Source organism: Lepisosteus oculatus, chromosome 7 (genome assembly GCF_040954835.1).
Source record: "Lepisosteus oculatus isolate fLepOcu1 chromosome 7, fLepOcu1.hap2, whole genome shotgun sequence".
Taxonomy (NCBI): domain Eukaryota; kingdom Metazoa; phylum Chordata; class Actinopteri; order Semionotiformes; family Lepisosteidae; genus Lepisosteus; species Lepisosteus oculatus.
Genome location: NC_090702.1, coordinates 22655341 through 22681134, shown reverse-complemented (window position 1 = coordinate 22681134; position 25794 = coordinate 22655341). Strand labels below are relative to the sequence as shown.

The following is a 25794-nucleotide window of genomic DNA, read 5'->3' as shown; positions in this document are numbered from 1 at the left end:
TAAAGCAAAGAGGATGTTTGCTGATGTCTGGGGGAGGTCCCTTGGGCAGAAACAATGGTAAAGTTTACCTTAGTATACCTAGGGAAGTTATAAGAATAATAAACTTTATTTTATATAGCACCTTTAAAGGTGGCTTCTCAAAGCACTTTACAGAATGTCAACAACAATAAATGAAAAAAATACAATAAAGAAAACAATTACAATATACAGAAGAGACTGAGGATGGTAGTACTAAGAAAAGCAGAAGAATGGAACAGTTAAGTAAAGGCTTTTCTAAAGAAGAAGGTTTTAAGTCTGGATTATAATGAGTTTAGAGAAGGTGACTCTCGGATATCCTTAGGCAGAGAGTTCCAGAGCTTGGGCCCTGTCACCCATACAATGTAGACGGGCTTGGGGGACAGAAAGGAGACCAGAATTTGAAGAGCGAAAGTTGCGAGGTGGGGAGTAGGGCGATAATAGTTCAGACAATTATTGAGGTGCCAAGCCATGCAGAGCCTTATAAGTGAGCATGAGGATTTTAAAGTCAACACAGAATTTGACCGGAAGCCAGTGCAAGGACTCCCAGGACAGGAGTAATGTGAACACTTGCACTAGACCTGGTCAGGATTCTGGCTGCTGAATTTTGGACATACTGCAGTTTGTTCAAAGTAGATTTAGATACCCCAGTGAGTAGAGCATTACAGCAGAGAGAACACAAATGTGTTGATCAGCTTTTCAGCCACAATTAGTGACAGCATAGGGCCTAGTTGAGTGATATTTCTGAGGTGAAAAAAAGATGTTTTGACAATATGCCACAGATGTGGGTCGAATGTTAATCCAGATTAGAATATCACTCCAAGGTTTTTCAATTTAGACTAAGTATTTGAACCTTATTAGAGTGTGCTATTCTGTGTTTTTAGGGAACTTGAGTTTCCTGGGTAAAAGATACCTCAGTTAAAAACGTCTTTCCTGATTAGTGTGCATTTTATGGATAGGGATAAAGGCTCCCATTTATTTTGTGGCATGCAGGGTGCAAAGAGAGAGATGTAACTGCAGGTTACTTTGTATTTAGTTAGAAGGCAGCTCATTTCTTGTGTGGCGTCTGTAGGCATATTAAGAGTTAAGTGCTTAGTAGCAGTCTGGGGTTTTCTGGGTGACCAGAATGTTAGCCCTCTGAAACGCCTTGTCTGTAAATACTGTACATAATGTAACTTTGTGTGTTGTATGTTTTGTGCTGTGTAGTTTATGTGTTTTGTCATTGTAATAAATATTTGTTTATGTCAAAAATGTCAAAACTATGCAAGTGTCTGAATACTCTTGCATGGCACTGTAAATTCAAATTCATTCTTTCAAATCCATCATCATTAAATTCCCTATATTGCTCTTGCTGGGTTTCACAGAACATAAAAAAGATTGAAAAATAAGAGGACAGACAGCCTATTTACAGTATATTTTTTATTCTACCAAATACATTGTTGGAGAATCTCATATATCCATTTCTTGAAAAAAGCAGAAGCAAGTGTGTCTGGATTGTTGCTCCTCTCAACAAAGCTGCACCGGCGAACAAGGAATTCACATGTCTCTGGTTATACAACCCGCTTGGGTGTATGATAAGAAATCACTTACAAGTTGGGGTTTATGAATAATTATTTTACTGATTGACTAAATCGCTTGGTCAAATACCGATTTTCACCAGTTTCGTAACCCCTCATTTGTAACATTTACAATCCACACAACTTGTTGAAAAACCTCAGTCAGTGTGCAATAATAGTGGTTGGCATGACTTCAGAATACACACACCTATATCTCTGCAAGGTTCCTCAGTCAGGTAGTACATTTAAAGACATAATCAACCATGAAGAGCCTTCAAAACAACTTGGGGATAAATATATACCGAAGTGCAGTATAAAGGCATAGATCAGGAAGAGGTTATAAAACCACCTCAAAGCATTGTGAAGCCAATCATTAAGAAGTGGAAGACATTTCCTAGATTAGGCTGCTCTTCCAGGCTGAACAGCCAACCAAGACTGGAACAAAAGAGGGCTAGGGATCCCACTGTGAGGTAGGCTAATGGAGAATTTGAAAGGGCCACAGATGATGGAGTCTGCTAGCAGAAACAGTATGTTACTCTGTACCATTATAGTGGTAGGAGCGGAGAACTCCTGCTGAATTCACATGCTAAACTCTAGCCTTCACGCTTGCTTTAGCACAGATGCTTCTCCCTCCCTGTACTGAACTCCCATCTTCTGTACTTAACTCCTGATGGGGACAGGGAATGTTTATACTAAACTCCCTGATAAGAAAGGAATGTTTTATGTGCTTTCTGAGACCTGGAGTTTCTTGAGAAAGCTACCTCAAAGACAGGAGGGGGAGGGTGCAGAGAAAGGTATATATAAGCTGTGTGGAGCCATGTCCCCTTTGAGCTACTTTAAATACTATAACTACTATGGCCCTTATTCTAGTTCCTTGTATGCATACAATAAAGCTTGGCTTGACAAACGGACACTTCAGGCTCAAATCTCTTGGTTTCTACACAAGAGTTAATTCGCTGACATACATTGGAGGAGAAAATGTCCATGGGTCAACAATATCCCATAAAATTAATTTCTATGAAAGTGAAAAAAAAACATCACAAATCCCCCTTGCTGCTTGCAACCAAGAACCTAAGCGAATCTGCAGGCATGTGGAAAATGTTTTAGAGATCAGACAAGACAAAATTGAAACTTTCTGATCTAAATGCAAAGCGTTACATCTGACGCAAACGGGGGAAGCTGCATCATTTAGTCAACATTCCTATTGTGAAGCAAGGTGGGAGCATTGTGTTAGATTTATCTCTTAAAAATATTACAAAAAATGTATTTGAAACATTTAGCCATTTTACAAAATGTGATACTATAGAAGCAGTCTGAATACTTTAAAAAGTATTGTATCTTAAAGCATTTTTGTTTCAAATGGGAAACCCTGAATTCATCGGTGAAGAGACAGGAGCTGTCAATATGTTTTGGATCCATGAAAGCACTGTTTCTTCATATTGTATTATTTGGCCCACTACTGTATCTCCTTTCCACTAATGAGTTTAGGGATTTAGGAATTTTAGTTATTTTTTGTGAGCACGTTACAGTCATATCTGTAGTGATGTACATTAATAGTGAAAACTGATTATTCATTATCATTGCCATGCTTTGAAGCAAAAAATTCCAGTGTTGTGAGATTTCTTTCATTTGTGTGATCTTTATTTTGAAAGTATGTCACTTTTACAGAAAAAAATGTCAGTGTGACCAACTGTCTTGGTTTATACAAAAACACCATATTGCAGTACTTACATTGTACATTCACAAGAAATGATACTTATCAGATATTAGAAATAATTTGCCCAATTTTGGCTGCAGGAGCAGTTTACAGTTCAGGTCACATATCCACAAGAGAACACAATTGTGATCAGAAGGTCATCCTGGAGTACACAGGAAATATATTCTGTCATATTTTTACTGCAATGATTTCTACAGAATCTGGCCAAATAACTTTCTATTAGATCTTTATTATGTACTGACCTGTTGTGTGTTTCATATGTCTCAGCTACAAACCCCGCAATCACACAAGGGATAGCCATCTCTTGCCACCATTCATTTACCACCAGCACTAAAAGCATCCTGTGCAGATAATCCCAATCCTGTACTCGGTAGTGTTTATCTAGTTGTCTGTTGTCACTCAGGGAATCCTGGTCTCAGTCTGTCTGTGGAATGATCCAGACCCACATTGCCCTCAGGTTTACCAGTTGAAACACCTAGGAGTCCATCTTTTTGTTAGTTATTATAAATATTTTCATGGTTTTTCAAAACAAATACAAAGTTATAAAACAACCATTTCACAGCCAATACAAAACACCCTCACCCATGCTTTGTTTTTTAGGCTGTTGTTTGGGTTACTGAGAACCAAAAAGAAATTGAACCTGAATTACAGTATGTACTCTGAATGTCTTGAGCCTGTCTGTGGCTAAATGTATACAGTAGTTCCCGGGAATACAAAGAACCTAATGCAGAGAGAAGGGTCCTAAAACTAGCGAAGATGGCTAAATCCCTGCATATTTGGGTCACTATGTGAGTTTTACAACTGTATGGTCACAGCTAGATGATACTGTACTTACAAAGTTTGTAAGTTGGAATTCATTGTTTAAGAAAGACCTCTTTGACAGATGGGGTATATTTCTCCACAGTGTCTTTGACTCATTGTGGGTGCAAAAACTGTTTCAACTTTCCACGTGCAAATTTGACAAATCTTTAGTTGTAGATGAAATCTGCCAAGGTCCTGCTCTGCTGATGCATTGGTTCATAAGATAAGAGGATTTAGACAGGGTTTTGGAATACACAGGCCAGGTCAACATCTTGCTCAAAGCAGGACAACAATTATGGCACATTTAATGGGTTATTTATCTAAGTATAACTAGGGACGTGCTAGGCACCCCTCGATGTGTAAGCAGTTTTAAAAGCTGAGGATCATTTTTATTATCTGTATAGTCTTCCTCTACTTGGAACCATTAGTATTCCTTGCACTCACAATGGGCTTTCCTTCTTTAATTCCTGAATTTGGAGAAGCAAGATGGGTGAGGTCATTTGAAGACAGATACTTGTGAAATAGCCTTGGAAGCCTTCATCTAGCAGCTTCTTCAATCCAGCAGATGATCATGTATTTTCCAAGATGCACAGTTCATGTGTGATAGATATAACCACACATCTAAGTACTTTATCTTTCCAGTACCTAAATGTATTAAAATTGAAGCTAGAATAGTAGAATAAACTGTATCATAAAAGTAATCAGTTTACAGTCAGATAATTCCACACAACACAGATGAAAATATGTTAAATACCATGTAAAATTATTTTACTGAAAATTAACATGGTTTTTAGTTTCAGGCTGCCAGATGTCACGTTATTAAAACCAAACTTACAGGACTTGACATCTCACAGTACCAGCTTGCTAAGAGTTGGAAGAATTCGTAAAATTTGATTTTCTTGTGTTTGGGTAAGTACACCATTATTTTTTCATCTTTGCGTGATCTAGGAAAGGCTTTCCCTAGTTGTTAAATATCATATAATTCAATATAAAATTAGCAATATAAAAATGCTAAAAATCTTCAGAACAAACGGTGAAATACTAACCACAGGGCACAAGCGTAAATTACAGGGAAGAGAACAGTAAAAACACAGAACATGAGGCACGTTTTAATAAAAAGGTGTTGTGGAAATCTAAAAAGAAATTCAGCTGACGACAATCGGCTTGTTGAAGCCAATACCCTGGCTAAGCGCAAGAAGCCACTGGATGAGATCTTTGTATCACCAGTACAAGCAACCAAACGGGCCAGACTAACTGTATAATCTTGAAAACTAATATGAAAACTTTCTTGCATTTTATAATACTGATAAAATCTTGTACTTAGTACTTTATATCTTGACAGTAATTCTAGGCTTTAACCTTTCATTTAAAAAAAAACACTGTTAATTTTACACAAAATGATTTAATATATTTACATTTCGTTTAATTTATCGTATTCTCAACGAAATCACTGAGAATCACTTTAAGGTCTCGAACATCACAATCTCGAGACAGTTAATATATAATAAACAACTTGAAGGGAAAACTGTCAGCAAGGGTTGATTAATAACGTAATCCACCTACATTAAAAACGTATTTTTAATAATAAAACAAGTTATACATTGTTGCTAAAACACTTTATAATTTAAGTTATAAATTCAGTAGCTTCGAAAACCTGATATTATTTTAAGTAGATTAGCTTTAATATAATTAAAAGGAAAATGTGTCTATTTCAATATCAGCGTCATATTTTTCATGCTTTTAACCGCATTTCGCTTTCTCGTTTCTCCAGTTGAATTTATTGCATTTTACTAAATGATATAACGTAAGAAATAAGACTAATCTTACAACCCAGTCTCTGACGTTTCTATTGATGTGAGGTTGTTTTTGATTGGCATTGAAGAAAATGAACAACAAAAAAGACAAATCAATGCAGACAGGGAATACAGTCTGAGCGATAGATTTCTTTAGACGACAGGATTGTTAAAGACCGTACTTTCCCTGCCGCAATCACCGCAATCACAAGTGCATTGTAGCTTTAAGAAACATCTTGACAAGAGCGAACCACTGGGCATCCACAGGAAGTGTAGATATCGTATTTCCGTGCGTCAAGTGTAGTTCATTTCTTTATCAACTTTGGTTCCACAAATAAACTGGGAGTGAAAATATATCCAACACGTATTCGAAGTCCAGCGTTTATCAGGCCAAGGCTGAATTTATTCGCAATGAAGATCGCGAGAAAAAGAAAGCGCTATGGCCGTGGCCAGTCCAGGTATATTTCTGTTTTACTTGACATACAGGCCTCGGTATTAATATTACTATTATGGTGACAGTCGCAGCTCTTCTGTGGATGAGCGGTGTTTTTATAACTTAGGTAATTAATGCAAAACGTGAAAGAAGACGGACAATAAACATGCATAGGCGGATTTCTAAGGACCTGACTCTTAAAGCGGCCGAATGAATGGGTGTGCCTGCTCCAAAATGCTTGTCGGAGCATGACTATGGATGGCATTAATCTTAATGTAGAAATGCAGATAAAGTGTGTTTGTTATCTCATGTAGTGCTGTATGCCTCATGCTTGAGCAAACACTACCCATTTTCCCTTTAATAAGTGTTGCAGATAAAGCACTAGACAAAACAGTTTGCAATACTCCAGTTCAAGGCGCCATTTAGGTGGTAATTTGTTCTTTCTTAGTCTGAGACCGATGTGGAGGCCGCTTTGGACCAGGTGCTCTTCACCCTTATGGGGGTGTGGCGGTATATGTGTCTGCCCCCCACGCTCCCTCAACACCCTTCTTTGCTTTTTGTTCAGTAATGGGTTGCATTTCTGTCGCATTTCAAAATGAAACATTTTAAGAAAGTGTAAACACAATAATTAATTGGTTGTTTCGGACTTACTTTTCTTCTGCTTAGTTAATCGATTTTAATAGACACTCGGGGCTCAAATTCCCTCCCTGAAGTTCACTTGTCGCTGCTGCAGTACATGATGTGTTTGACCGCAATAAAAAACGCATCGCTCGTAGCCAAATAGCTTTAATTGTCCAAAAAAGTATAGACTGTTTTGTTTACACTGTAAGTTGAGTTTAAGAAGCTACGTGTCTTTTGTAAGATACTGTATTTGTCACGTGTAAATTGTATAGTTTGTCTGATAGCGAATTACATGTGTTAAATATGTCAGTGTAAGACTGACAATGGTATCATTGTACCAACGGTATTAAAGCTACAACAGACTCACAGTACTCTTTCACACGAAATTATTAATGCGGAGAAAGTAATTACTTGATTTGGGGAGTCATGCGATGACGTTGTCCGTGGCAAAGAAATGGAATTGTTACAAAAATGATAAAGAAAGGTTTCTTTGTGTAAACTGGGTGAGGAATACGGGGTTGACATCTCAAGAGCGCACAACATCAAGAAACAGAATAAATTCAATAAACATGGAAACTGATGATGTGCAATATGAATTTATGATTGTTACTTCTTATTCAGTCAGTTTCTTTATGTATATGTAGGAAAATTGTTTTATTATTGACTGCATTTTGGAAGAATATTAAAGTCTGACTTGCCTTCGATCACAGGGAATCTGTGTTTGAGAACTTGGGAGGTGTACCATTTACAGTAGATGAACAGAAGTTAGGCAGTATTACCCAGACATTGCCAGTTTGAGCTCAGTCACGTCACTAGGTGACTGAGGCCAGGGCTCGCCAAGAGGTGGCGCCCAACTGGCTCAGTGCCGACAAGGGTAGTGTAGGGATGCAAGGAGTCACAGCACAGCCATTTGTAAAACAATGCTGAAGGAGACACAAAGTGTATTTCTCAAAGTGCCCTTAGAGGGTTGTATAGTCCAGTCATGGTCACCTTATGTTATTACCATGAATGGGGGGTTTGTGAGTGAATGTTCCACTTATGGCCCAATGGCTGTTCCTGATGATGCTATTCCTGAGGTGTCACGAACAACAGCAACTGTCTGTTTTAAATTCTCCTCAGGCCAGAGTCAGAAGTAATGACCCCAGGCCAGAGTCAGATTTCTACAGTAGGATGGGATTAGGTAGTCGGGACTCTCTTAGGTGTTGGCGACAGTTTCCGTTTTTTAAAAAGAGTTTACTTACCATAGATAATTATAAAGATTATTTTAACTGGTAATAAATCTAATGTGTAAAGTGTTGAACAAACCTGGTTAGAATCTGATGTACTCTAATGTTTTTGTGTGTGAAATGTAGTTGCCCATCCCATGTAGAGTAAATAATAGTAGAATGAAAGACAATTCTGATTGATTTATTATTATTGTTGTTTTAATTAAGTCTTATCTATAACAAATGCATTGTGAGCAAGAAGTAACTCACTTTACCAAGAAACCTCCAGCTGTTACTAATTGGATCTAACAGAATTTGATGCTGTACCAATACCATTTCTCCTTAATATGTGCCTAGTTGAAAGTTATATGCCATAAAGTTTATTGTAACTGAATGTCTTTTTTGGAAGTGAGTGTTTTTTATGTTCACAGGGGTTTTTTATAGACGGATGATGACTTCATGCAATATAATATTTAAATGGTTCCCTGCGGGCTGTGTGAAAACAAGGCAGGCCTGTCAAGTCTGAGGGCACTCATTTCAATGAGATGGATCCAAAGCCCATTATTGATTGTGTGTCTCCAAAAAAACCCTCAATGTTATTTGAAATTGTTCTTGAATCAATGGGTCCAATTAGAGATAGAATACCTGACCCAGATTGTACTAACCCCAGGGTATTTATCTTTTTCAGGTGCTCTTTACAATAATTGCTATGCCCCAGTTTGAAGATGACATCTTGATGAAAGAATATTTCAAAATGATGACTGATATGATAGTTTTGTGTATGACCCTGGCAATCTCTTTGTCATTCTGGATTATTTCCATGACTGCAAGTACATACTACGGTGAGTTTTATTTGTTGAAATACTGACTTGGTGGTGAGTTTCATATGAAGCAAGATACATTTTTAATACATTAAGTTCTGTGCGACCAGGTGACGTTGATAAGCTTTTGTATTTAATATATATTTCTTTATTCTGATATACAGCACTATCCAAGAGTACTGAGGCTGTGAAGTGGGATATTTACTGTGAAATCTATTCTAATAGTAATTTTTCAGAAACAAAAGACTGATAAGTGCACCTCCTATGTATTTTGGTGAACTCAGTTCAATTGTACCGTTCAGTCAATTAAACGATGCAGTTGAATGTCAATGCATGTTGGCAATTGACTGACAGGTGTCCCCTGTCAGTCAGGTTCATGTTGTTGAGTACTTAGGCTCATAAAAGAGGCAAGCACATGCTGCCACTCTGTTTTGCTTTGACTTCAGCGTTTGGTGTTAAAAGTCAAAATTAAAAAATGTTAGTTGGTTGGTAAAGATAAAGGGGCAAATTTTATTTTATTTAATATATTAATTTTATATATTTATTTAATATATTATGTATTTTATGTCCAAAATTGAGCAGCCAGAATCCTGACCAGGTCTAGTGCAAGTGTTCACATTACTCCTATCCTGGAGTCCTTGCACTGGCTTCCGGTCAAATTCCGTGTAGATTTTAAAATCCTCATGCTCACCTATAAGGCTCTTCATGGCTTGGCACCTCAGTACCTGTCTGAACTATTATCGCCCTACTCCCCACCTCGCAACCTTCGCTCTTCTAATTCTGCTCTCCTTACTGTCCCCCAAGCCCATCTACAATGTATGGGTGACAGGGCCTTCTTCTGGTATGCCCCCAAGGTCAGGAACTCTCTGCCAAAGGATATCAGAGAGTCACCTTCTCTAAACTCTTTCAAATCCAGACTCCAAACCCTCTTCTTCAGAAAAGCCTTTACTTAACTGGTTCCATTCTTCACCCCTCTGCTTTTCTTAGTACCACCATCCACAGTCTTCTCTATATATTGTAATAGTGTTTTATCTTGTGTATTCTTCTTATTTATCATTGTATTCTCTTATATGTTTCTGGCTTAACATTCGACCCACATGTACAGCATACTGTCAAAACATCTTTTTTTCACCTTAGAAATATCGCAAGACTACGCCCTATGCTATCATTATCTGTGGCTGAAAAGCTGATCAACATATTTGTATTCTCTCGAATTGACTACTGCAATGCTCTGCTCCCTGGGGTATCTAAATCTACTCTGAACAAGCTGCAGTATGTCCAAAATTCAGCAGCCAGAATCCTGACCAGATCTAGTGCAAGTGTTCACATTACTCCTATCCTGGAGTCCTTGCACTGGCTTCCGGTCAAATTCCGCGTAGACTTTAAAATCCTCATGCTCACCTACAAGGCTTTACATGGCTTGGCACCTCAATACCTGTCTGAACTTTTATCGCCCTACTCCCCACCTCGCAACCTCCGCTCTTCAAATTCTGCCCTCCTTACTGTCCCCCAAGCCCGTCTACATTGTATGGGCGACAGGGCCTTCTCCTGCTATGCCCCCAAGCTCTGGAACTCCTTGCCCAAGGATATTAGAGAGTCACCTTCTCTAAACTCCTTCAAATCCAGACTCAAAACCCTCCTTTTCAGAAAAGCCTTTACTTAACTGCTTCCATTCTTCACCCCTCTGCTCTTCTTAATACCATCTTCCACGGTCTCCTCTATTGTTATTGTTGTATTGTTGTAATTATAATTGTGTCCTGTCTTGTGAAATTTTCTTATTTATTGTTGTAGTCTTCTTATTTATTGTTATTGTCATCCTGTAAAGCGCTTTGAGAAGCCACCTTTAAAGGCGCTATATAAAATAAAGTTTATTATTATTATTATTATTATTTATTGTTATTGTCATCCTGTAAAGCGCTTCGAGAAGCCACCTTTAAAGGCACTATATAAAATAAAGTTTATTATTATTATTATTATAGATTTTATATTTATTTCATTAAAAAAAATCTCAGTCAGAGCCATTGCACAATAGTTAGACTTAACAGAATCAACAATTGGGAATATACTGACAAAGAAATAAACCAATGGTATAATTAACAGTCAGACACGACTGTGTTGGCCAAGATAAACATCTGCAGGTGGTTACAGAGAAATGATCAAAGCTGTCAAGGAAAACTTTAAAACGGTCAGTGGTGAAATCATAACAAAATCCAGACAACAGGAGAGATGCAATTAAAATTCACAGTTCGCAGAAGACTAAGACAACAGAAATGTGAAGCTACACTGCATGATGTAAACCTCTCATCAGCACCAAGAAAAGATAAGACAGATGGGGGGAATGCTTGAAGTACAGAGTTTATCCAAGTAACAGTTTTATGTTTTAAGTTTTATGGGCAGATGAAACAAAATTACAGTCAATGGAAAGGTTAAAGTGTGGAAAGGAAAGGACCTGAGGATGCTGCCTGAATCCTGGTGGAGGAAATGTCATGGCCCTAGTGGTGGCAGCAACAGAATGACTTCTGAAGTTTACAGAAACACTGTCTGCTAATGTCTACTGCCTCAATAGAAAATCATAGACTGGACAAGTCACTCTCCTCATTTATTATTATTATTATTATTATTATTATTATTATTATTATTATTATTATTATTATTATTATTATTATTATATATCCAGCTGAGTGTGCAAATTATGTGCTTAAGAAAAAAAATAGAACACTCCCAAGATTAGGGCAAGAACTCTGCGTTTCTATATTTAAATTTAACTAGGCATACTAATATTCTGATCACTAATAAGGCTGTAAAGCACAAATAACTGCGTTTGCTGTTTTGGCATATGTATATGGGATGCAAGTATTGAAAATATTTCTGGACCATATTGACCAAATAATTTGGCTGATGTTTCTATGTAATATACACTGTGCCATGTAGACAGTATAGATTATATTATGATGGAGTGGATAGTGTATATCTTAAACTATTGCGAACTACCAATAAAATGGATGTGAGATGGGAATCAGCCAGTTCAGTTGGTCAGCTGTTTTACAATGTGGATGGTTAATGGCATTTTTCTTGTTCAAACTCTATGCAAAAAACAGAATTTGTTTTGCACCTGATAACATAAAGACATACTATGCATAAGACAGTACAACAGCATTTGTTAATTAATTTTAAACTAAAAAAATAAGTTCACTTCAGCTGAGATTGCATATCAATCAGATTTTGTGTAAAAATGATTCATTCTTATGGATTCCTTAAATGTGATACATCATGCAATACCTCAGAATCTTGACAAAACACTATATTTTTACATTTTCCAGGTACATTGCAGCCTGTCTCTCCATGGCGCTGGCTGTTTTCAATTTTGGTCCCTTTGTGTCTTACCTCACGTGCTCTGAAAAGGAAAAGTCTTGACCATAGTGGAGCTCTGGGAGGTAGAGTATGCTTTTTATTTGGCTGTAGGTTGAAAAGGTGTTTTAAAAGCATCTTTGTTTAAGAGTATAAGGTTACCACAGTTAACGTACAAAACTGTAGTACTTTGCACTTCGTTGTTCATAGAATTTCAGGAGCTGAGACTTAGTTACTTAATGCCACATATAAGAAACCTGTCTGTAGAACGCCCTCTCTAAACATACATTTTTACTGATGAACCGTATGGTGCTGTCATTCACCACAATATTTTGCATAACTTTTAGTATAACATAAGTATTGTATGTCTTAGGGTTACAAAACTTGTCTTCATGCTCAGGCTTTTCTCTGAAGAAGAAAATACCATGCAGTGCATTGTTGCAAAACACAATGCATTGGATTCCTAGCACAATTTTTTTGTGTAAATACACCTTTTGATTCCAGGATTTAAAAAAAAAAAGACGGCAGTAGATTCTCTTGTGTGCATAAGATCCAGACCTCATTTTAAACTTTTTTATCAGTTGTTAATTCACGTATCAGAGGTTAGGATTTCGCTATCTTGGAATTGGAAAATGTAAATCATTCTGTCTCAATATAATAAAGTACATGAAGAATGAAACTAGTCACCCTTTAATTTAATTTAATTTTTCTGTCTTACTGCAGAAATAATTTGTTCACCCTTCATATTTTTTTCTATAAATTAATATCATATGAGTAAAAAAGGGCACAAATACTTTATTTGGTTTTGATCCATTTTAGATTTTAAGGTCTGATCCATAGTGCAACACTTAAGTCTTTGTTTCTATTTGATTCCTGAAAATCATGGGATTCCAAAGCATATTATGGAACTTTTCCACAAGTGAAACATTATTTGAAGTATTGGTTTTGGAAAGGCTGCACTAAAAAAAATGCTGTAACTTGTTATTCTTTTGTTTTTGTTTTGTCAGCAATGGTAGTTGGATTCATTCTTACCATGGCCAACATGAGCTTCTTCTCTTCTCTGTTGGCATTTTTTGTCACTTCATCCAGACTGACCAAGTGGAAGGGAGAAGTTAAGAAACGTATAGATCCAGAATATAAAGAAGGTAAAAATGATTTCATTTATACAAAAATTAACTTATGGGTGGGGATTGACAGATCTGTTTTATTTTGGTGTTAACTGGCTCAACGTGGAGTATAGCTGAATTATGTCCCTTGTACTGGTGTCCTGGTTATGTTTAGGGTTTATGGGACCCAGAACCCCCATAACAAAGACAGTTATGATTGTTTTTCAGGTGGCCAGAGGAACTGGGTGCAGGTTTTCTGCAATGGAGGAGTGCCTACAGAGCTGGCCCTGCTGTACATGATTGAGACAGGCCCAGGGGAGATTCCAGTGGACTTTGGGAAGCAGTACAGTGCAACCTGGATGTGTTTAGCTCTCCTGGGGGCCTTGGCATGCAGTGCTGGGGACACCTGGGCATCTGAAGTAGGAACTGTTCTCGGCTCAAGATCACCGAGATTAATCACAACGTGGAAAGAGGTCCCTGTGGGTAGGTATCATCTTTTAATGTTTCTTTTATCCGTGGTCATTGACAAGGATCTTCTGTAAAACAGTATGTACAGTATGCCACACCTGAATCCTATTATTATGTATCGATGAACATAGGACACATGTATTTATAAAATGGTGCAATCATACATAAGTGTCATGTCATTTGCCAAACCGCTTTATACCATACGGTGTCGCGGGAAGCCGGAGCCTACCTGGCAACGAGCGCAAGGCAGGGTTCATCCTGGAAAGGGCGCCAGTCCATCGCAGGGCAAGTGCAAGCCAGTCATACATGGGGACAATTTGGAGGACACAGTAAAGGCCGAGGGAGGAAATTTGGCCCAGACATTGAGATTTAATGACCACTGAGAGTCATCTGAAAGATGGCGCCCACTACAGTAGAGTGTCCCCGCCACTATACTGGGGCATTAGGACCCACACAGACCGCAGTGTGTGTGCCCCCTGCTTTTCCCACTAACACCACTTCCAGCAGCAACCATAGCTTCCCAGAAGGTCTCCTATTCAGGTACTGACCAGGCCCAAACCGGCTTAGCTTCAGTGGGTAGCCAGTTGAGAGCTGCAGGGTGATATGGCTGCTGGCTCATCATACATAACTGTTTAAATAATAACAGTATGGTGGCTCTTTGCATCCAGTGCTTTACGTGTACTAATAGATTCACTTTATCTCCCACTGAAGTAGTTGTACTCTGCACAGCAGGCCAGATGGAAAGGTGTAATAGCTTCACATGTTAAATTAAGAGAAAAATGTAGGTGTGCTAGATGGAGCAAGCCTGAAGTGGCATTCAGCCATGGGCACCATAACTAGGATTCATAACGGAACCATATTAAAGATAGGTGAACAAGACACTTCCATTTAGAAAATGCTGCATTCCTGCAATCATGCAAAGATTTTTAAATAATAAGAGTATGGTTGTAGTCCACCACTGTGGTGCAGTGGTTTACATTGCCGCCCCACAGCGCTGGAGCTCCGGGTTCAATTCCAGACCTGGGTTGCCTTTGAAGGCCTTCATCTACTGTAGCACAGCACCATGATGTCCTGTGTGTCTATACTGCTGCAGGGATTTGGAGTGTTTGCACCAAAGGAAAGAGGGGCTCTTACTTGTTCCCAAACCACTGCCTGGATTGACACTTTCTGACTCGGTGTCATTGTTCTAAATCTGGATTCATTATTGTGTTAGTAAAATGTCTACACGCCTTAGATTCCAAACCAGCTGTTACCTTGTGGTTGACTCAGTAATGGCTGTTTTACACATAAATGGGTATAATTGGTCACTTTTGTGAAACTGTGTCACATCTTTTATTTCACACAGAAAACTTAAAGGACTCCATAGAAGACCTCAAATGATTAAGCAGTGCTGACGCAATCTTCTTGCTTTTCTAAAAAGCATATCCAATTTTCAGGACTTTTTGTCCTATCTAGTGTGCAAGAGAAATTTTCTTAGCACAGTGCAAGCATTCAAAGAAAAAAACTGAGGTCAAATATCTAGGAAGAAAGAGTGTTTTTTAAGTCCTGCAATTTTGTTAAAGCAGGGTTTGGTCACCAAACTGTCTACTCCAAATGTGTGAAACATTGAACCTTTAATGCTGTCATTATGGGGTCATTAAATGGTGAAAATAATAAAACTGCATGCTTATTCTGATTTGTAAGCATTCTAGTGCTTTTAGTCTTTAAAGGCATTAAATCATTTTGAGTCTGCATGTCTTGGTGAGTGTCACGGCCCTTTAAAGAGATTGATACATGAAATGTGGGGATGTTAACAGTGAAACCCATGACTGTCTGCTGGTTAGTGTTTTGCGTCTTTTGGCTCAAAGCAGACAGTGAAGTATTTTAATCTTGAAGCAGTGATCTCTGTGTCTTAGAATTTAAAAAGTAACCAAAAATTCTCATTTAATTTTCTGAATGAGTGACATCTGCCATTTTTTTTTAACTGAGCACATACATTTCTTTTGGTTTATGATTCTTTGCGTTCAGTAGTAAACTGCTGCTCTCTGCAAAATCTTTTTTCGTGATCATACAGAAAAGGAAATGGAGCCTCAAGAGATGATATCACTGCACATAAAAATCAGTGACCAGGCTTCTTGGATTCACCTAGGTGTCCAGAAGAGAGCGGATACAAAAAGTTATTCTCCTCATAAAATGCAAACAAGATAAAATGTTGATCGTTAGATGGCAATCTCCGTAATAGATACAAAGGGGAGAGGGGATGGTTAAGTCTTCTGATTTCTGATATTTCACTTTTTGTATAATTTACAAAGGGGCTAAGAGAACTGTGTGTTTACTGTTTGCTGTCTTCAGGTACAAATGGAGGAGTGTCCCCCATGGGGCTGGTGGCCAGTTTGCTTGGAGGAATGGTGGTGGGCCTGGCATACTTCACCACACAGCTCCTTTTCGTGAAGGATCTGCATCTGGCAGCTCCGCAGTGGCCAATTATAGCGTACGGAGGTGCAGCTGGATTCCTGGGGTCACTGCTGGATTCTTACTTAGGAGCCACGATGCAGTATTCAGGTGAGTCATGGACAACGTCTTGCGAGACGATCTTCCAGCGCCAAGGTCTCTGCAGTGTGTTTCTTTTAATAACCAACCTCTTTCTATTATGAGATGTACCTTTTTGTCTCAAAATATGACATGGAAAAGAAGCGGTTACTTTGAAAAGATAACTGATAAAAACAATGCAGGTTTTTTCTAACGTTTTAGTGAGCAAAGGAATGTTGCTTCTCTAAATATACATGCCACGTCAGGGTTTTTCGCTTGTCAAGCTAATGATCTAGTCATTGTTGTCTTGCAAACTTGAGCAGGAGAAATGGATCCTGATACAGATACCTCCATCATATACCTAAAAGTTGTGAATAAAATATATATATATTTGCTGTGACTGATCCCCTTTGATGGCAGCCAAGGGTAGGGGAGCCTTCACACACTAACCCTCTTGTTAATGGTGACAAGCACCAATGCTGTTATTTTTAACCTGTTAACCTGGGTTTTGTCATTTGTGCACCTTCAGCTCCTTTTGCTGCACCTTACTAATGAAGTGAAAAGAAACCTCAACTTGATCGGGTCCTAATTTGGCTGCTCCACTCCTGTCTTCCTTTGTACCAGCAGGCTTATACAGCAACCACCGAGGCTGCTCTTGTAAGAGTTTTCCCTGCTCTCAGTAACCAGAAAGGTCTAGGAGTTCCCCACTCCCAGACGACGTGCTCCTAAACTTAAAGATTTTAACCTTCCACTACGAATTTAATGCCTCGCCATGAGATGAGTTTTCCCTGAAGGTCAAACATGAGCAGGCATTTTGCTCAAAACATCCCTGATCTCTCTTCCTCAGAACAGACTGTCTGTAACATTTCTCAGTCCCCTATGGGATTGCTGCTGAAACTGGCCACCTTCCAGGGTGTCAGACAGGAGACGCCAATCCCCTGATATCCCTGTGCGAAATGTCTGGAGTGTCTCAACACTGCCCTCTAGTGTTGTAGCACCTTACCTGGGACTCCAGATTGAGCTGCCTTGGTGTAGTGCATTCGCATGTTTCTCCTTTGCAATATTAGACTGAGAATCCCAAACTGGGCTTATAGAGGCTTTTCAAGACTTAAAAACACTTTCTTGGCATTCAGATTGGACCTGATGGCCACATTTTCACAGGTTGACGATGACTGGGATGCCCCAAGAGGCAGTGTACAAATGTTAGAACCGTAGGATGGACATTTGTCTGCCAGAGTCTTCTCAGCTCTCGGTAAAACATTGGCTCCTGTGCCTTGTTGAGCAACCACGGACTTGCATATCCATCTGTGAGCGACTCTTCTCTTCCTCCAGTTGGCACATCCTCTCCTGCAAGGTGCTGTGGAGTTTGCAGTGTCTCAATAAATGAATGGTTCTGTGAGGGGTTCTACTCGGATACTCCTTCTCTGGGTGCATTATAGCAGTCGTAGCTTGATAACTGATACTTACAGAATAAAGATTTTCCAAAAGAACAGCAAGCAATAGGCAATTTTGGCTATTTATATTATGAAGGTTCTTTATGAATTATTTTGTCCTCAGTTTTCAGGACTCACAGTGAAACAACAGGTTATTTTCAGTCTTTTCTACTCTGTGTTCTTCTCTAACAATACTTCAACACTTTCAGTTTCCTACATATTACATGCAGTACTGTACTGTCCACTCCCAGCAGGAGCACATTCTTTGTAAGGAAACTGTGGAACTGTGTGTCAATGTGATTTGTCTATGTACTAATAAATACACTTGTCTTGCAGGTTATGATGAAAGCATTGGAAAGGTTGTGAACTACGAAACAAATTATACGAAGCGGATAAGCGGAAAGCCTATTCTGGACAACAATGCTGTGAACCTCTTTTCTTCTATCATCATTGCCCTGATGCTGCCTGGCATTGCATGGGGATTCTGGCCAAGGCCATAAAATTAAAGCAGTCTCCTAAAATCAGCTAGAAATGAATGGATGTGTCTCCAGTCCTCCACTGGACAGTGTCATGATTGTTGCAAAGTAATGGTGTGGCATTAATTTTAAGTTTTGAAACATGAAAAATCTAAGTCACTGCTACCAATGTGGAAAAACTATAAAGCACTGGAATATTTTACTACAGAAGGTTGTTTAGAGAGAATTCTGTGAAAGGTTGGATTCTGGACTGAAATATCCAAGACAAAGTACTACAATCTTCATCTACCCTAGGAAGTCCACTTTAGGAAAGAGAAATTGTATTTTATACTTTTCAGTAGACCATTATAATATATCTGTGTATAGCTGAATCTCTTAAATTGGTAAGGCCTTAATAATTTTATTATAACACTAAGATAAAAAGTGACTAGTGCTTTTGGCTCAGGTATTTGCAGATCAGTCCTTCTATATAAATATAAAAGTGCATCTCTAAACGATTTAGTGCGAGCTACTGAACTAATTTCTTTAATTTACCTTTCTTGTTTTCATTGTGTTACTGCACAATATGTAATTTAATCATACTAGGATTGTTATAACTAACACTTGGATTACATAAATCCAAAAATGATAAACTTCCTCCCTTTAGCACTGTGTGTTGGTCAAGATGACGTTTTCTAGGAAGAATTAACTAACCAGTAATAAATATCCATGCAAGTTCCTGAATCACAGCAGAAACTGCTGTTATTACTGTGTTGCTTCTGACAGTGCTTAATGAAGTGTTTAGTTTAGACCTTAAAGTTTAATTTAAACATTGTCCTGAACCTCAGTGGTAGGACAAACAAATAATTTCAAGGTAGCGCAGCCATATTCACTTAAAACTATGGAACAGAGTGATTTTTTTTTTTTGGAAAAAATGACTAAACACAAACATTGCTTGTTTTCACTGTTCTTAAATGCTAGAGAAAAATCTCTTGAAGTTATTATATGCAGTATAAGGACGTTCACTTGCCGAATACTGAAGGCTAACTGAAATGTTTACATGTTATGGGCACCAACCAGCTTGTTCTCCTTTTTGTGAAATAGTTACCTTATTATCCATTTATTCTGACAGTTGTTATAAAGCAGTTATGCTATATTTCAGTTAAATGCATAAAAAGGCCATTTCAGTGACAAAACATTCTGCTGGATTAAATCTACTCACGACTGATAGAGTTTTAAAAGCTTCTTTGTTGCTAACTGTGCTGTTCGTTTTCATATCTAATAGTAAAATCTGTAAATACAGTATGTCATTTACCCCTGCTTTACTGTATGTGCTAATGTAACATGCATAAAGCTGAACAAAACATTTGTGAGTATTTTAGCTACTGTATAAACTATTTACATGGTAAAATATCCTGATTTGTGCAACCTTAAGTTGAATTAGATAAATATTTTGATATAAAGTACTTTCAGAATACATTTTTACGTTGTGTTTTGCAGAATTAATTTTAATGTGGGTTCTACTTTAATGGCAAGTTATAACAAAACATGACGAGTTAATGTGTGACGGTTCTGCTTTAAGGTAGAGAGTTTGCAGGCTTTTATTTACAAGCCCACAGTCTTAGAAGCTGTTCATTTTAGAAATGCATGTATATACATGCAATCTAATAAGTATAAACCCATCCGTGCATAGTTTTAAGGATTCTTTATCTTCTATTCTGATTTAAACACAAAAGAAAACAGGTGATATTATCTTTAATGCAGTTAAATAGAAGTCTTAATGATGAGAATGTTGTTCTTTGTCGTGCATTTCCATTTCAGAAAGTACATGGTATTTTAGTTTAAAATGTTTTCAACAAAGTCAAAATAAATTAAATGATGGCACAGTTCTGTTCCAATTTTTTCTTTTCACAGCCAAAGAGGAAGTTCTGTTTTACTTTCTGTACTCAAAGGAAGTTTTGAAGAAAGTAAAAACTTTAATATAACATTTATAAAGCTTTAATATAAAATTCTTTAAGGTGCTAAACCTGGGTTTCATTGTCCTGTTCTGTTGAATCCAGTGCCTGTTGGTTTTCATTCTAGCTGGACTCTTGCTTGCTTAACTGAACTTAGCCTGGGAACATAAGAAAGTTGAATAAGAACATAGTCCATTTGGCCCATCTAGCCTGTTTGGAATTTAGTCCATTTTTAAATTATTTTCTACATCTAAAGCCTTCATTTGGAGTGCATCTATACTAGTACAGTACAATGAGATAGATTGATGGTAGTTTGGAAGTTAGCACGTCTGGGATGCCTTCTGTGTGCAGTGTGTATGTTCTCTCCATGTCCATTGGGGTTTTCTCTGACTGCTCTAGTTTCCTCTTACAATCCAGCAACATGCTGTCTATCTAATGTGGAGTTGCTAAATTGCTCCCAACGTGTGTGTGTATCCCCTTTGATGGACTGTTGTGTCATGGTATGATTTTGACCTCCAGTCAATAACCACCAGCACAGGCTGGGTAAACTGCATTATTGTTTTTATTCCTGTACCACAAAGAGTTATCGTTGTCCACTCAATGGAACAAAACCCAAGGAAAAATGTATCAAGGGAAACACACCACAAAAGCAAACGACACAGTTCCCAGTAACAAAAACAAAGTCTCCCCAAAATATATAACGGCTTCATTCTCATGTCAGGAATCACGGCGCACTAACCTTCACCGTGTGACTGAAATACAAGTTGACATGTTTATATTGAATAAATAATCAACTACGTTACGATATAGTACAAATATATATCGGACATTAACCTCACATCGCTCTTCTTAAACCAACATACTAAATTCGAGTGAATTCAATTTGAATAAAGTTACCTGTCAGCAGTCGTTATTTTTTAAATCAGCAAACCAAAAACTTTTATTCACTAGGCGTCAAGCCCGAAGCGATAGACGCTTTTTATCCGTTAATGGAAAAACGGGTTTTTCCCCACCCTTAGGAATCTCAGAAATTCACTGCACTGACATTTCCAGATCTCCAGGGCAGCAGCGCCAATCAAGAAGTTGCATATTCGAAATACGTAACTGAGCGCCGCCTAAAGAAAACATTGAACTGGCAAAAGCAGCTGAGCAGCCCTGCAGAGTGATCAGCGATGAAAGGTTTAGGAGCGGTATAAGAAGTAAAGGTGTGTATTTACTCTCTTAAAATTGCTGTTGAATTTCTTAGAGACATTCTCAAGTTGCGATGTTCCGCTAGTGATCTTCCAATTCTATGTTTATAGAACTGATGTTAATCAGAAACAAACTCAGGTTTGGAATTAAAATGTTATTTTAATCTCATTAGCTATGTGAAGCTACCGACATCTGTTGACGTGCGTCAGAAACCAGAGAATGGATAATGTGAACATCGTGGTGCTTTATAACCTTTAATATAGCTATATCTAATAACTAAAATCTTTTTAAATTCATTTGAAAGTATTGTTTACTTTAATATTTGTACAGTATTTCCTAATCCAAAACAATTTTAAATAGTCGATATTTGTATGTTTCTGATTCCGTAGACATGTTTTTCTTAGGCATAAAATTTAAACAATTCGCAAGCAGACTGGGTAAACACCTGGCCGTGACGTTAAGCTTAGATAAATGCAGTGTTACATGTACAGCAGTTAGAAAGAATAGAGAAGGTACTGTAAAGGTTTATTCCGTGCTGAAAAGCAAGAAAAGAGGCAGAAAGTTTCTGAAACGTTCTTTGCCTTTCACGATGGGATACATTTTTACCTGTTCCTTGGCAGGCAACGCATGCTAACGCAGTTACCTACTCGAACTTGTTAGAAGGAATAATAACGTGAGATGGGAAACGCTGAGCCAGCAGAATGGAGTTTATGATTAAGTCTCATTTAGAATAGTGTGTACATTTATGGTCAACATGTTGCAACAATGACTATTTGGAACCAGAGAAGACCAGGTACATTCTGGAACTTAAATGTCCTACACTAGCATGCTGAAAGAGCCGAAATGTTGTGAACAGAGAATATTATGCGGGCATTGGATTCAGCTATTCAAATTTTCCAAAGGCATTGACAAAGTCAACACAATGTACTTCTACAGAATCCACCACCCAGAGGTCAGAAACCATAGGAAAGTACATTTAAAGTTTGGAACAATTTAAAAAGTGGCACTTTTTACACAAATAGTTGCAGGGGTCTTGAACAAACTAACCTGCCATATTGTTTAAGATGATATTTTGGATTCTTAAAAAAACAGCAGGATAAGATCCTCAGATAAATAAGCTGCTAGCAACTTAAGTTAGGCCCAAGTTAGTTGGGCTTAATGACCTCATCTCGTTTCTAATTTTTATTCTGTGTATAGCATTAATAAATTTAATCTGCCACTAAATATTCACATTATCCCATCACCTTCATGTGAAAATGACTGTGTTTTTTAAAACCTGAGGGTGTTGTTTTAGGTCTAATTATCACTGTATTACCTCATAAATCAGATGAAATTTAAAGTTGTGATTTTTTGTGCACTTTCTTAAACTTATGAGTAGACCAGCAAAATTTTTGTTAATTGCTACAGTAGCAAAACAAGGAATAAATTCACAAGGTCATCTTCAAAGTGAAAGGGACAGAAAAATATGACAGCTAATAACGTCGACGTTTCTTAATGATCTATGTTTATCATCAGCACATTTCTCAGCGAGATTTCTTATCTTTACATTACAGCTATTCATTTAGTATTGAATTACCAGGCACTGTATTCAACAGCACAACTGTTGAAAAATTACTCTTTAGAACTGAAGTACTTTGGATTATGTCCACTAGGTGGCACACTGGGCATGGTAACTTCTAATGATAGGTGGTCTTTTAGAACAACTTTCTTGTAAAAAGCTGCACATGATAAAAAAAAATGAAATTTAACACACATACAAATGGGACCGCAGGGAACTTGTTTTTGTAGACGACAGCAGTAATCACCAGACTGTGTCAGCGCCACAGGCATTCCCTTGGTTTAATACCCAAGGAGCACATTGTGCAGCTTCTAGTAGGCTCAGGAGAGGTCATATCCTCTGGCTTGTACTGCAGTTGTCCATGCTAATGTGTCCCCTGTGGTCCCATTTGATAGTTGTGGAGTTTCAGCCAAGGGTGCGGGCAGTCTGCCTGAGTCCAAAGAAAATTACTGAGAGATTTGTGGAGCCTTTGTAGAGAGGATGCAGAAGAATTCTCCCTAGAGGAGTTAGGGTTCGAGCTTTGTTACAGTATATTCATAATTGGGAACATGTAAAAAGAGGGTTGTTCTTGACAAATACACTAAGAAAATATGTTGAGAACACATTTTACTGATCAAAATCAAATGTATTTTCTACTTTTTAATGCGTGTATGCTGTTTGAGGTGTATGGGGTTGTGAAGTTTGGTTGTCTTCTGAATTCTTTTGTGACGAGTCAATAACATTATTTAAAACTGAAATTGTGGAACTTTGGAAACTGAACGCATGCTCTATTTCATTGCTAGGCTGTGTACACTTTCCCAGATGCAGTTGTTTGAAGCTTTAATTTCATACCACAAGTTCATACCTTCAAAGTTCAAGTTAAAAATCACAAGGCTGTTTAGAATGATTAGAAGATAACAAAGGTAAAAACTGTATAATGGTATAAGCATTCTGTATAATTTCAGTCATAGACATGAAGCCAAGGAAATCATTCTGAATTTCTGTTTTTCTTCTTTAAGTTTCAGATTGGACATGGGTTCAAAAAAAGCATTGCAGGACACTGCCTATCTAAACGAACCTCCAACACCAAGCTTAATCAAACGAAAGAAGATTCAGGAAAAGTATGTTTACATTTTTGTATGCATATTGCAGTGAATCTAACCCTTCATCCATTTTCTAACCACTTTATCTGATACAAGATTGCGGAGGGACCCGGAGCCCATCCCAGCAAGAAACAGGCACAAGGCAGGATACACCCTGGATGGGACACTAATCCATCACAGGGCACACACAGACACACACACTCACACCAGGGCCATTTTCGGAGAAGCTAGTTAGCCTACCAGTTTGGACTATGGGAGGAAACCAGAGCACCTGGAGGACACCCACACAAACCTGGGGAGAACATGCAAACTCTGCACAGAACTGAACCCAGGCAGCAGCGCTAACCACCTGTGCCACGCTGCCCTTAACTGAACATATCTGACTCAATGCTATAAAATTGAACAACCTTTGTAATGAACTGGGTGAGGTTTTCCAGTGATAAGCACCTCTTCCAGAAAAATATTTGAATGTGAATGAATAGATCGATTGCTTAAAATTATGAAACTCTGTATTATTTTTTTCACCTGTACCTTATGGAATATTTGGGCAACTGTTTTTATTTTGGAAAAAAGTAAAGGTTAATTCTGCTCTGAACAACATAAATATTTTTCAGCCTGAAATTAATCTGGTTTCTTTGCAGCCAAACCACACTGATGCAGCTCTCCACTTGAAAGTGTTTTTATTTAGGCTTTTTTACTCTTTGATATGGGTTCTTGCTGTAGTCCGACATTAATTTATTGACTCACATTTGTGACTAGAATCCAATACAGTGTGTGCTCTACAGATTTGTTTGGTCTTTGCCCACACTTGATAGCATTTTCATTTCGTTCAGATGTGACATTAAAAGTCCAACAGATGATATGGTGTCTCCTTGCACACGCAAGCTCCTGAAGAAACCCATCAAAGCTGGGTAAGTGATTGGTATATTGAGTATTTAAATCACAATTAGCAAGAACTTAATTTTTTTCATGCCAAAGAAGTTCCAGTGAAGACCTCCTACATTGTATGTATAAAGTATAATAGCATAACTTAATTAATCTGCTTTATACTGCACTTTGTTTGTGGTCTCTGTTAAGATATCACAGACCTACTGTACCTTCATATACTGTAGCACCCAAGTCATCGTGGCATCACAGATGATGGTAGAAGGAGACATTATAAAGGAAGTGGTTTAAAGAGGGACAGTTATATTCATTTTTTTATCTCAGAACAAAGACAGGCAGAAATGCATTTGACAAGAATTGTTAGTTTAGGTTACATTTGTCAAAATGAAATTCTGTCTGGAAATCATGCTAAATAAATGAGACTTCGGAACATGATGGAACATGATGGATTTATTTTGTCCAACACATAGCAAGCAGATCAGCTCTTGATGTTATATTCTGACGTGTAAGAATCCTTTGACTATAACCCACTTCAGGGTAATATTATATTGAATGAAGTGTCTAATTATTTCTGCTTTCGTATCCGTTGCAGCAAGCTAGCCGTGCCCAAGTTTACTCAGGAGGATGAAGAGAATGCTCCACCGCAGATAAACAAGGCCTGCCCTGAAAGATGAAGGAAGAGATACCTTCATTTCCTTGTCAAACAGTGTTCAGACTCTGTTTTCTAACATCATGTCAATGATGTTCTTGGCTTGTGAATCATGACTACTACTGTATTTTTTAACATTTTTAAAGTTTGAAATATGTCACTTAAAAGCAAGTAACATTTATTATGAACTGGGT

The 25794-nt window shown here is 37.9% G+C and overlaps 1 protein-coding gene across 1 annotated transcript; it reads left to right on the top strand.

Annotated features, from left to right (window-relative positions):
- Window positions 1-6137: 6137 nt before the first annotated feature.
- tmem19 (transmembrane protein 19) lies at window positions 6138-20166 on the top strand. Its single transcript, XM_006633521.3, has 7 exons — window positions 6138-6340; window positions 8830-8983; window positions 12283-12396; window positions 13318-13455; window positions 13645-13899; window positions 16216-16425; window positions 18162-20166. Exons 2-7 carry the CDS (start codon window positions 8851-8853, stop codon window positions 18323-18325), a joined length of 1014 nt encoding a protein of 337 aa, XP_006633584.1. The 5' UTR covers window positions 6138-6340; window positions 8830-8850; the 3' UTR covers window positions 18326-20166.
- Window positions 20167-25794: the final 5628 nt, after the last annotated feature.

Bases quoted from the DNA above. Each gene is read 5' to 3' on its own strand.
- tmem19 (XM_006633521.3), top strand. From the start codon at position 8,851: ATGCCCCAGTTTGAAGATGACATCTTGATGAAAGAATATTTCAAAATG. The intron at 12,397-13,317 runs GTAGAGTATGCT...TTGTTTTGTCAG, and splicing joins CCATAGTGGAGCTCTGGGAG to CAATGGTAGTTGGATTCATT. The intron at 13,900-16,215 runs GTAGGTATCATC...TGCTGTCTTCAG, and splicing joins GTGGAAAGAGGTCCCTGTGG to GTACAAATGGAGGAGTGTCC.